At 45.6% G+C, this 13,440-nt stretch overlaps 1 protein-coding gene across 1 annotated transcript; it reads right to left on the reverse strand.

The window, feature by feature from the left end:
* Positions 1 to 11,185: 11,185 nt before the first annotated feature.
* Positions 11,186 to 11,719, reverse strand: LOC109011717. Its single transcript, XM_018993013.1, has one exon. The coding sequence runs from the start codon at positions 11,717 to 11,719 to the stop codon at positions 11,186 to 11,188; it is 534 nt and encodes a 177-aa protein (XP_018848558.1).
* Between the last annotated feature and the right edge of the window lie 1,721 nt (positions 11,720 to 13,440).

Raw genomic sequence — 13,440 nt, forward strand, 5'->3', positions numbered from 1 at the left:
GGTGGCAAGAGAGATGCTTGACCACGCTGTTGTTGACGGCAAGGTGAGAGTGGGGGTGACAGTAGGCTTTGAGATACTCTACCACGCCACTTTTGCAAGAGCCGTACTCAACCACTCTACTGTAGTGGGAGGCAGAGCTCAACCATGCTACTACAATGGGAGGCACACTCGGCTGAGCCAAGTGGCATGATTTCTGGTTAGCATCTTATCCTTGTAGTGCTCAAGCAAGGCCGAGGCATTCTGGTGAGGCTTAAGGGCTATTCAGTCCTTTAGTTGCTTAAGGTGAGCTTTGATGTCGATCGAAAGAGCGATGTTTCTCAAAAAGAGCATTATTGCTCTGTGTGTGCCTCTATTCAAGTGAAGGTAAATAGTTAAGGTATTCAAGGGTGACCCCACATCTAACACTCCGGGTTAGGTGGCTGGTTCCTAAGCTTTGGGGGTTGATTGCTATTGTGCAACCTCCTTATTCCATCTACCTGCTTTGGGACTCTTATTTGGGGTGTGGATTGCTTGAACTTGCTTCTGGTTAAGACCAGCAAGTAAAGTACATTATCGCTTATTCACCCATTAGGATTCTCATGGAATCTTGAGGATTTTCATGGGAAAAACCATCACAAATTAAATTGACTGGCATAAATAAATTCAGACAGTAAGTAAAGATGCTAAACCAAGCCATTTGGCTCTCCATTGCATCAAGCAGAGAGTGGTCACTAATGGGAGTGTTGGGCAAAGAGCATTGTTCACGTATCTTCTAGACTCCCTTGTTCACCATTATTTTCTGCTTTTGTTGTTGTGTGTAGCCTTACTGCTTGCTTTTTGTTGCCTGCAACATTATTCTTTTCTCACATTGTGCGCATTGCAACACTTCTGCCAACCTTGCTCCATCTGTATGCGTTGATCATAAATCATGGCAAGCCCATTGCCCATGGCATTTTTGTCCGTTGATTTCCTGTTTATGTCCATTGTCTTTTTGTTTTATTCACCATAATGAAAGTAAGGGGCCTACAACAATAACAGAATGGCCCAAATAATTGACCCATTTACCAAGGAGAATCTCACCAAATCTTCCCTCTTTACCTTCAATTACATCTGAAAACGACTAGTAAACCTTATTATGACCATCCCTCCTCGATTGTCTACAGATTCCATTATCAAGAAGTGTATCCACAGCTTCTTGTATCAATTTCTTCTGCCACATTACTAATTCCCCTAGCATAGATCTACTTGTTGTTAATAGATCGATAAGAGTGTCGTTATGATAAATAACTCTTCTCTAAAGTTCATTAATATCCAAGCTCATTAGTTTACCCTCATCTATCTGAATGATGGGTCTCAACTCAGGAGGAAGAACTGGTAATAGACATAAAACCATCCATTCTGGTTTTATATTTGTTCGAATAAAATGTTGAGCTAATTCTATGCATTTAACCAAAAAATCCTTTCTTCTTCCAACTTTTCTATCTTCCTATTCATTATTCGTTGACCCTTCGTCTCCAAGCTCTTTCCATTCTACAAACGAATAATCTATCATCATTCACAAACCCATATCGGCTAATTGTTCTCAAATAGCACTTGCTTCGGTAGAAGTTTCTCGATTTTGAAATGTATCGAAGACGGGGAAGATCAGTAAATGCAAGTCCCACCAGCCATATGCATCACCACGATATCATAAGGATGGTGGCGGGCACGGCATCTACTCACTGGCATTCATTTTGGCTATTGCGGCATTTCGCACCCCCATAACACATCGGCAAGCAAATGGTGACCATGGGCAAGCAACCCGTGACTGCTGGTGTCTCTACGCAACCAAAGGTGGACGTGTGAGGTATGCCCACCGAAGACCAGCTCTACATAGCACATTGCATGGGGCCTCACAACTTGCACCATCGACCTCGAGGTTGAACATGGTGATACTCACAATCCTAACGATAGGAAAATGCCGACAAGTCAAGCTGGGTTGCGAGAGCTTCCGTGGCAAGCAACAGTTTTGGTGTCGAGCAACTCCCATGGCAAGCACTGTGGTGGTGGCGAGAAACTCTATGACAGGTGGAGCTTCCATTGTTGAGGACCACCAGACAGCAATAAAAGATGCCGATGGGTCAGGTAGCGGCCGTTGTCAGCTTCACTAGCTCACGAGAGCTACAAAGCCCTGTCAGTGGTGAGGAGCTAGCGGGAAATGGTTCCATGGTCGAGGAATTCCCTACTAGTGGCAAAAAATGTCGTCCGGTCAAATGGCAGCTGGTGGTGGCCTGGCTTGTGGATCTCTAGGATGCACGACAATGTGCACCTTTTGTATGCACTACGCAAGGCGTACACATCAAACCACGATGGCGAGGAACTGGCGGAAGGCACCGCCATCACCGTCTGGACATCTAGAAATGCAGCCAACCTAGAACCATGCCTTGATGTTGTGGCTACAAGTCAACCCTGTGCATCTTACATGCACAGTGCACACCATCCATCTTGGGCTCTCCTTCTATTTTTATTCTAGCAGTGCTAACAAAATAAAATAATAGGTGAAAAGTTGAGAGATCTTAACTACTTCAAAGATGATCTCATAAGCTGGGGAATCATCCTTCTCCCATTTTTTAGAGAATAAGTTAGATCCCACAGATGGAGCCAATTGATAAAGTATAAATTTGCACAACAGGCCAAAAAGGACGAAAGCATATCCCCTGCACACAACGGTAGTTTGAGGTCTCGATAATGGAGTAAACAAGCCCACGATGGTGGTTTAGGGGTCGATACAGTACTCACATAAGAATAAATAACAAACAATACATATAAAAGATAAATAGATAGAGACACAAAGATTTACATGTTTGGTATAAAGACTTACATCCACAATGTTCGGGGGGCAAAATCTACTAAACTTGATGATTGCACAATCTCTCATGGCCTCACATATCTCTCAATGCAATGGAAGAGTTTAGTGTTTCAAGATGTTGAAGAAGATGGCATCCTCCTCAAGTGAGAAGATTTTTGGGGTCTCTGTATGTAAGGAAGTCTGTCTAAATCTGAGGAGATTCCCTCCCTTTATAGAGGCCTCTTAGAGTCATACTTGCTTTATGAATTCATTCCCTTTCACGTGCCTGAGTCAACTTGCCTTCTACAACCATTTTCTTTCTATAATAGACTCCCAATAGGTCAGACCCAACTCATTTTATCTCGAACACTAGGCTTTAGAATTCTAGTGAGAACTCTAAAAATGTGAATTTGATTGCTTGTCTTTAATGATAGGAGCAATCTTCTAATTTGAGCATGTGCATTTTTCATTGTAGTAATGTAGTGACCACTTCCAAGTCACCTCCTAAGCTTCAAAAATCCCCACACTTCATGCATAGCTAAATAAATCTTGAATATTCCAGCTATGATGGCCATTTCGTCAACATTTATTTCAGATCTCCAATAACTTTTGTTCTTCGAGTTTTACACTCTAAGTTAATGGCTATCTTGATGTTGTGTTTCGCACCCTGGGCAACTCTTTGCTCTATTTGCTGGTCCTGCAAGATTCACTAAAGTGGAGACACGGGGTGGTGAGGGACACCTCTGATGCATAAATTAGTATATAGGTCTTGGTGGCACGAGAGAGGAGAAATACTGTAAGAAGTGCATTTAATAAGATCCTTTAATGGCTATCTTGATGTTGTTTTTCGCACCCTGGGCAACTCTTTGCTCTGTTTGCTGGTCCTGCAAGATTCACTAAAGTGGAGACTCGGGGTGGTGAGGGACACCTATGATGCATAAATTAGTATATAGGTCTTGGTGGCACGAGAGAGGAGAAAAACTGTAAGAAGTGCATTTAATAAGATCCTTTACCTGAGCACGGGAGGGGGGGTTATATCCTACTTTAGGTACAGGCGAGAGGTTGGCTCTGGACATCGTTAGTTGTCCTTTCTAACCACCCACATGAAGTGTTCCTTGTCAGGTTACATGGGCCATGATTTGTGCAGGTGATATGATTGTTCCTCTTTCCTCCTTGGATATGTGCTTCACGAGCCCTGTCTAGTCCTTATTCTGCAGTGGGCTATCTACCCATCAAGTGGGCCTTCATGGAAATGGACCCAGTTGGCCCAGCACAAGAAGGTGGAAAACATCCTCCCTAGTTACCCCGCAAATTCCCACCACATGTGTGCTGTGAGAATTCAAAAGTTGTTTGGCACATTCTCTGCATGTTGCTTAATTGTCAAGGTGGACCACGCCTACTTTGAGTGTGTCGATTATTGATACCTCCCATGAGACATTATTTTTTTTCCTGTTTGGCAACGGACTGGCCCATCCCCCACGGCAACGACTCTTCCTCTTACATGCCTAAGATCCCATGATGGTTTACTTTCCCCATCATTATGTGCAGTGGGGATCTCGAGATTTATCTCTGGCATTACGTCTCTTACGGCTCCAGTCATTTCCATGTGTTGGGTAGCCCAATCGGCACATGTTTCCTCATTATTTCCCACTTCTCTTCTGGTTCTTTTCTGTGCGCTCCTTCCTTGTTTCCTCTGGTCTTTCAGTCGTTCTCTTGAGCTTCTTCTTCTTTGCCCGTCGTCAGCCACCCTTATTCTTCTTTCATTCACTTCAAATGGCTCCCAAGCATGCTCCTCGCGCTAGCTCCAAGAAACCTTATTATGCATGCCCAGAAGGGACCTCTGGGGACCTCGAGGGCTCAGCGAAACCTACTGTCGGTGAGAGCCTGCGATTCTTCAAGGGTTAGGCTTGGGAGTTGATAGCCTCTCCTGTCGACCTGTATCACCCTCTTCCCATTGATGTTTGCGAACAAGCTGTGGCTGCCCTTTTGCCGTCCTATTTGGGATGTTCTGGACTACCTTCGATTGGCCCCTACACATCTTCATTCGAATGTTTGGTGGCTTTTGGTTTCAAGCTACGTGATTTATCTCATGGTGTTGAGCTTCAAGACCGAAAAATACCCTAACCTGACCACAAGGGAATTTCTCTCTATTTATAGGGTGTTGTGTTTGGACGGGAACCTGTACAGTTTCAAAGCGAGGGGGCAAAAGCGGATCACCAGTCTGGAGAAATGTTTTTCTCACATCAAGGACCAGACCAAGCATTTCTTCTTTGTGTCGGGCTTGGACTAGGAATATCCTAAAAGGGAAGTCGTTCACCAGGAGTCCCAGTTCGAGCCATCTAGGAGGCTGTCCCGAATGACAAGGCTATTTCCATTACCCTGTCTGAATGTGAAGAGGCTAGGTTGGAGACCATCTTGGCTTGGGTCAGGGCCCATCTCGACGATTCTATGTCAGACGTGGTGCTGACCAACGCCAACTTTCACTGCAACCTTTACACCCCAGATTGCTCTTATGTCCTGGGTCGGCATTTCTTGAGAGATCCCTCTGCTTCCCAGGGCTAGAAGAGGTCTTCTAGTCCCTCCATAGCCGATGGTGGCGAAAGAAGGCCTCATGTTGATTGTGAAGCCACTAGTGTGGCCTAGAGGACCAAGAGGGGGGCTTCCAGCCTCGAGTTTTCCGTCCCTCACTCGAAGGGGGATTCTTTGAATGGCCTTCTTTGACGCCATCTTTAATCCCACTTCAAGGGGGATTCTTGTGTCGATGAAGCTGTTCGAGGATATTGTAGAGGTATCCCAGCCTATCCTTTTTGAGCCCCAGGTCAACATTCCTGGGGTCGCAGATTTCTCCACCGTGGCGGGCAGCCGGGCCATAATGAAAACAGTTCAGGCCATCCATTAGTGGTGGAACTTAGAGATGACAGACGTAGTATGGGGGCATACTGCATTTTTCATGGATCCAATTTGATCAGTTGGAGCTGCAAACAACAACAACAAACTATTGCCCGTAGCAGCACTGAATCCGAATATAAATCCCTTTCCAATACGGCAGCTGAGTTACACTGGCTTCAGTCCGTTTTACACGATTTGCGGCTTCCATTAGTATCCACTCCAAGGTTATGGTGTGATAATATTGGAGCTACTTATTTATCCTCTAATCCAATGTTTCATGCTAGAACTAAACATATTGAAATTGATTTTCACTATGTTCAGGATCAAGTTTCAGCAAAAAAGCTCCAGGTTTCATTTCTATCAACTAAGGATCAGCTAGCAGATTTATTAACAAAACCACTTTCTTCCGCTCGTTTCAAACTTCTGCGGGACAACCTTCATGTGCAAGACCTACCCATTCGGTTGAGGGGGCGTATTAGTGATAAACATCAACCTGACTGTAACGAAACACCATAAGCCACGACAACAACTGATATGAAGAACTTTTTCAGTTTTCAAGTTACCGATACTTTGGGCCATCTGTTCTATCTGTTGTATTGAATTTGTTATATTGAAGATAAAAGTCAAATTTGGATTGAAACAGAACACTACAAGCCACGGCAACAGTTGATACGAATCTGTTTTGTTTGTTAGCATTGTGATATAATTTTTGAATTTCAAATAGCTTATGTATAGGAGGAAGTTGTTATCTGTCTGTATATTTAAAAAGTCGTATACTCTGTAATTTTACTGAAATGAATAAATATCTTATCCATTCAATTTCTCTGCCTCTAAAGTTTCACATGGTATCAGAGTAGAGGTCTTGAATTCGAACCCTGACTCTACACTCTATCCCATTTAATTAAATATTTCACATGTTGGGCCACCCATTAAGGGGGAGTCTGGCCCACACGTGAGGGTGAGTGTTAAGATATAAAATAAATAATAAAATCTACCTCTTCCCATTAGCTTAAACTTTTGGGACAAGTGGTGATTTCACACAACCTGACTTTTGAGCTTGAGGTTGCTTCATTCCTCACGCTAGAGAAGTTTGCGGTTGATGCCGCCAATACCGATGGTGTTTGGGACATCAGGGGCGGGGGCGACTACAATGCATGAGCAGGTGATGGTGCAAGGATCTCCCAGCGTACAGGAATCTCCCAGCTGAGGAGAGTCACAGCCTAAGGGTAAGAGGATTTGCAAGTCCTCAGAACCTCCTCTCATGGAGAGAATCGTTCCCGACGTCGGGGGCGTCAATCGGGAAGCGACGAATCCAGAGGTGGAAGTTCTGATGGACATGCTGTTGATTTTTCTTGAGGAGGGATTAGAGCCCAAACATGCTTCGGGTGGTTTTCTAGGGTGTCAGTCCATCCCAGGCATCCATTTCGTGTGTCCTTGACCCTTCTTGGCAATTGGGAGGAGTTCATCCCTCTACACGCCCAGATCTAGGCCCTAGAGTCTGAGATCCAATTGGGAGGCAGTTCACTTGTCCTAGGAAAGCATTTCATCCCAGATAAAAAAAGGCCAGAAACGTTTGAGACTAAGCTTGGGGCTAAGGCTACAAGGAGGGCCTTTAAAGGTTAAGCGACCACTTGCTGCACCCGGGGGTCGACTTAGGGGCCCTTGACTTGGCCTCCCTCGAACCTGATACACAAGCCTTCTGTTTAGTTAAATCCTCAGGCAAAGATTTGGTACCCCATGCTTTTCCCAATCCTCCCCCACTAGCATTAAAGGCTTTTGTAATCTCCCTTCTTCCCCTTTCCCTTCATGTACATGAGTTTTTTAATGAATAATATTAATTCATGCCATATCTTTGGCTTTTCCCTGCCCTTTTTCCACATAATGCTCACTTCCCTTTTCTCTTCTCTCTTTTTTTTTTTTTTTTTTTTGCTTGGCCCTTTGTGGGTGTTAGGATTTGATTTTTTAGTAAGTAGGCCATCTGGGCCACAAGTCCAAGGACTTGTGTCTAACTCAGACCCGTAACGAGTCAAGGGACTTGGTTTTATCCATGTGAGGGTCACAAAGTGAAGGTCCTTGTGTGCTGCTGGTCGGCGAGACCTAAGACTGGTGCCTGACTCAAACCTCGTAGCGAGTCAAGGGACCAGGCTTTATCCACACAAGTGTTGCCAAGTCAAGGAATTTGTGTGCTACTCGAACCTCACGGCAAGTCAAGGGACCCAACTTTATCCACGTGAGGGCTGCCAAGTCAAAGAACTTGTATGCAACTAGTCGGAAAGCCAAGGCACTCGTGCCCGAGGTTATAGGGATGCATATCAACTTGGAGTCCGACGGGGAACACAACTACACGATCAGGTTCACCTTTAAAACAATCAATAATGAAGCCGAGTAAGAAGCGCTGGTGGTCGGATATGAAGCAACAAATGGGAAGCATAAAAAGTTAGGAATAGGGGTTATGTACAAGAGAGGCTTCCTTGAACCACTCCTAAGGTGTGCTTCACTGCATGAAGTCTAGTACATACACACCGAGATACAAGATGGAGTCTGCAGGAACCACTCGGGAGGCAGAGCACTAGCAACAAAAGTAATGAGAGTTGAATACTACTACCCTCATGCCCTCCAAGATGACAAGGACTTCATAAGGAAATGCCCAAAAAGTCAAATGCGTGCTCAAAGAAGGGGTGAAATTCGTAGTTGTAGGAGTAGATTATTTCACCAAGTGGGTAAAGGCGGAATCCCTAGCAACCATCGCCACTGCAGCCATCTTGAGATTCTTGTGGAAGTCTGTTCTTTACCGATTTGGCAGAGCATAATATCGGATAATGGTTGGCAGTTCGACTCTTCCCACTACTGAGAATGGTGCACAAAACAAGGTCCTAGCAGAGTTTTATTAGTCACTTCGACTTGTCTGATGCATTATAGGTGCCCCAGGAAATAATACTTGAATTTGATTCCCAATTCCATGCACCATTTTCGATAGTGGGACGAGTCGAACTGCAGGCCATTAATATGATGCTCTGGGGAATGCCAAATCAGTAGACAACAGACTTCCACAAAAATCTTGTGATGGTTGCTAGGGCTTCCGCCTCTACCCACTTGGTGAAATAATCTACTGCTACAACTACAAATTTCACCTCTCCTTTGCCCGCGAGAAGAGGTCTGACTAGATCTAGACCCCGTTGTGCGAAAGGCCATGAGGACATGATTCATGTCAATTCTTTTGGTGGACAATGCAAAATGCACGCGTGCGTCTGACACTTTAAGCATTTCCTTACAAAATCCTCGACGTCTTGGAGGGCATGGGGCTAGTAGTATCTAGCTCTCATTACTTTTGCTACTAGTGCTCTGCCTCCTGAGTGGTTCTTGTAGACTCCCCTGTGTATCTCAGTCAGTATGTATTGGGCTTCATCTAGCGAGACACACCTTTGGAGTGGTTTAGAGAAGTCTCTCTTGTACAGAACCTTGTCCACCATCGTGAAGCATGCCACCCTATTCCTTACTTTGCATGTTCCCTCTGTCACTTGTACTTCATTGGTGTCGAGGCATTTTATTATGTCTAAGGCGAATGCTTAAGGGCTAACGGTGGTGACCTCGATCCCTATGGCGGGAAAATCCACTCTCCAAGTTATAATGCACTTAGGCGGATGCGAGTCCTCATGTCCCGATGTGATTGGCACCAGCTTTTTGGCCTTCAGGTTCTCCCCTCTTGGTATTTGTTGAATGCAAAAGTACCAAAAGAAATTGCGCTCTTCCCCTACCAACTGCAGATACTTCTTCAACTTCTCGCCCTTCGTGGCAAACTCACCTCGCACCTGGCTAATGACTACTTGGAAATCTGCCTTGACTTCTACCTTTGTTGCTTCTAACATCCTAGCCACCGACAACTTGGCCAGCAGTGCTTCATAATCGGCTTCATTATTGATTGCTTTGAAGGTGAGCCTGATCATGTAGTTGTGTTCCTCTTTGACCTCTGAGACGATATGCACCCATATACCACCTCCAGCCCAGTAAGGCGAACCATCAACGAAGACTTGCCAGGACTTTTTTGTTGATGATGCTAGTAATTCCACCGGGATGCCGGCGAACTCGGCCTCGAAGTTCACCAGCACTTGTCCAATGACTGTAATTGGGGGAGTACTATATGTCAAACTTGCTTAATTTGACCGCCCAGTTCATTAAGTGGCCCTAGGTGTCCGGTCTTTGCAAGACCTTATTAAGGGGTGTATCAGTGAGCACCTTCATTGATTTGGCTTGGAAGTATGGCCTTAGCCACCTGGCAGCGATCATGTCCATGCGTGAGTATCGTGCCAACCCCTTTCATCTAGTACCAAAACTGCAAAGAAGGCGTGTGGGGATACGAAAAAGTACACCAGTAGGTCTTCCCTCGATTTTGCTTGGCTAAGGAGTGGGGGTTGAGTCAGATATTCCTTCAATTTATTAAAAGCCTTATCACATTCAGCGTCCTAGTTTTGCTCCTTATTCAGCACTTTGAAGAACAACAGGCATTTATCTGTTGAATGAGCAATGAATCGATTCAAGGCAACCACGAGCCCAGCCAGTTTTTGTTCCTCACTGATGTTTCGCAGAGGGACCATGTTGACTATTGCTTTGACCTTCTCCGGGTAAGCTTTGATTCCCTAATTGGAGACCATGAAGCCCAAGAACTTTCTCGACTCCACCCCGAAGGTGCACCTCAGCAGGTTGAGCTTCATCTTGTACAGTTGCAGGACCGCAAAGGCCTCCCTTAAGTCAGCTAGTGTTGCTCAGGCCATCTGCTCTTGACCAGCAAGTTGTCCACATATACTTCCATATTGTGACCTATCTGATCATTGAACATGTGGTTGACTAGACGTTGGTAGGTCTTGCATTTTTCAACCCAAAGGTCATGGCTCGATAACAATAGAGTCATCAGTCTATGATGAACATCGTTTTCTCCTTGTCGTTTGGGTTCATACAGGTCTGGTTATAACCTGAGTAGGCATCCATAAAACTGAGCAATCGATGGCCCGCAGTGGAATCGACAATCAAGTTGATACGAGGTAGCAAGAAGCTATCTTTTGGGCAGGCCTTGTTTAGATCAATAAAGTCAACGCACATCCTCCACTTGTCATTCGATTTCTTTACTAGCATGATGTTGGAAAGCCACTTGGGGTAGTGTGCTTCACGAATAAATCCCGCTGCCAAGAGAAGATCGACTTCTTTCGCTATAGCAGCGTATTTCTGGGTGCTAAAACTCCTGTGTTTTTGCCTAACTCTTTTGGCCTCGAGATGAACACACAGGCGATGTTCAATGGTCGTGTTGTTGATTCCAAAAAAATCTTCATGACTCCATGCAAACACGTCCCGATGCTCAAGGAGGAGTTGTTTCACGCATTGCCTCATCTCTGGCCCCATTTTGGTCTTGAATCTTACAATGTTCATAGGTCACGCAAGATCCACGCGAACAAGTTCTAGGGGTTCATTTGGCTCCACTTGCCGGAGGGTTTGTTCGTCTCAGACTTTGTTATCCTGATCGACTAGGCAGGGTGGCGGTGGAGCTCCTGCGGTCATCTTTTGTGTTCTCACATCCTTCCCTCCACACTTCGGTTCTTGGACGTAACATTCTCGAGCAAGCACTTGTTCTCCCTTAACTTCGCCAACTCTCGTATTGGTGGTAAACTTCATCTTTAGGTGATAGGTCGACATTATTGCCTTGAAGTTGTTCAACATGGGTCGTCCCAATATTGCATTGTATGAAGACACCAAGAACTCTGTCATTGTTGCAGAGGTCCTAGGGGCCTTCCCGACATAGACTGACATGGTGATTGCACCAATTGGCTGGATCACATCTCCAAAGAACCCTTTGAGTGGCATAGAAGCTGGGCATTGATGATCCAGGCTTATCCTCATCACCCAAAACAAGATATCGGTTGAGCTGTCGTTATCAATCAAGATTCTCCACATCACGAAGTTGGCAATCTGCATGGTTACCACTAGGGCATCATCTTGGAGGTAAAGTGCTCTTTCGTCATCTTCTTTGCTGAACATAATGATGACACCCCCCGAGGGTCTCCTCTACCTAGCTGGGGAATTTTCAGCCATGAATGCTTTTTCGTATCGGGCCTTGCGAGCATGGACCTTTCGTCCTGAAGAGGTCGGGCCAACCACCTACGTACCCACCTGCTATGGTGCAAATTTTGCCCAGAAGGCTGTTTGGCCGGGCTAGGACTTGACGAGGTGGGCTTCGAGAGTTCTCTCTTCCTTGCCTGCACCTTTTGGGGCTCTCACTCCATTGTGGCCTCGGGTGCTCGTTTCCTCTATTCATGGGACGTCGGTCACTTGTGTGGCACTAAGCCAGCAAGTTTTCCAGCTCTTCCATTCTTCGCTTCAAGGTGTAGCAATCTTCTATGTGGTGTTGGTCTGTTTGGTGGTACGTGCAGAATTGTTGGACCTTTTGGCCCTGTCGAGAAGTTTCCTGCGAAATTAGCGAGTCTTCCTCTTCTACGGACAGATTGGCATGGGTCCATTTCGCATCATGCACTCTGGCTAGCACATTGTCTCCTCCTCGCTTAGCATCTTGCTGGTTATTCTTGGGTTTTTCATGGGTCTTTCCTCATATTGACTGGCATCTTGCTGGCTTTCTTGTCGACCAACTCCAATTTAGTTTTCCTGGGGGCTGTTAAGGCCCGCAGGGTGTCTTCCACGTTGATGAAGTTATCCACGCAGTCCATGAACTCCCACAAAGTCGGGGGTCTTTCTCTCTAGTTATTGCATGAACGGGTTCTGCAGCTAGATGCATCCCAATAGGGACAAGTATGCCTTCAGACTCTCATCATTACATTGTACAGTCAAGAGATATGCAGTCGGACTCGCCATAAATGATTTCAAGAATAGGCAGGACAGCTCTCCAAACCCATCAATATATCGTAGGGGTTATTACCCGAACCATCCTCTCTCCGCACCCTTCAACATTAGGGGAAAAGCTTGGTATGCTATCTCACCCGAGAACCTGTGAAGGTTCATGTGGGCCTTAAACATCTCCAAGTGCTCTAAAGGATCCTTAGATTTATCGTACATCTCCATTTGAAGGACCTTAAACTTGGGCTGAAGTGGGGCTGCCATGATTTCCTCGCTATACGGCAAGTCCGTGCTAGTGAGTAGTTGGTCCACAAAGGATGATGTGCCCATCTCCTTGGCCATTTCTGCGTACTTTTCCATGAGGTCTCGCAGCTCGTGGTACATTTTCCTTCTTTCTTCTCCCACCACATCTACTCCCACAGCACTCCGCAACTCAGCGTGCTCGTTTTGGCTTGGTCTATCATTTCCCATTAGCTTGCTATTCGTTCTCAGCAAGGCTTCATTTTCTTGCCAAAGACTTCCCACCTCCATTGTCAACTTCCAACGCCTAAGTCTCTGGGTCTTGGAGGCTCGAGAAAGGAGAAATATTGTAAGAAGTGTATTTAAAAAGATCCTTTACCTGAGCTCAAGAAGGGAGGGGGGGGGGGGGGTTATATACCTTGGTCGAGATGTCCCCAAGTGCTGCCAATATGTTACGCAGGGGCTATACTATGCTGCCAATTGTCGTTTTGTCATTTTGTGCATGTGTCTACTTCTCTCCCACGTCTGTCATCTATGGTAGGTGGGGGAGGGGCACACCCACTAATTTGGCTTCAAGTACAAACGATGGATTGGCTTTGGACATCTTAGCTGTCCTTTCTAACCACCCTGTGGGGCATGTTCCTTGTCATGTTGCATGGGCCACAGTTTGT

The sequence above is a fragment of the Juglans regia genome, chromosome 12 (genome assembly GCF_001411555.2).
Source record: "Juglans regia cultivar Chandler chromosome 12, Walnut 2.0, whole genome shotgun sequence".
In the NCBI taxonomy this organism is placed as follows: domain Eukaryota; kingdom Viridiplantae; phylum Streptophyta; class Magnoliopsida; order Fagales; family Juglandaceae; genus Juglans; species Juglans regia.

Coding starts and splice junctions, on each gene's coding strand:
- LOC109011717 (XM_018993013.1), bottom strand. CDS start 11,719: ATGTTCAGCAAAGAAGATGACGAAAGAGCACTTTACCTCCAAGATGAT.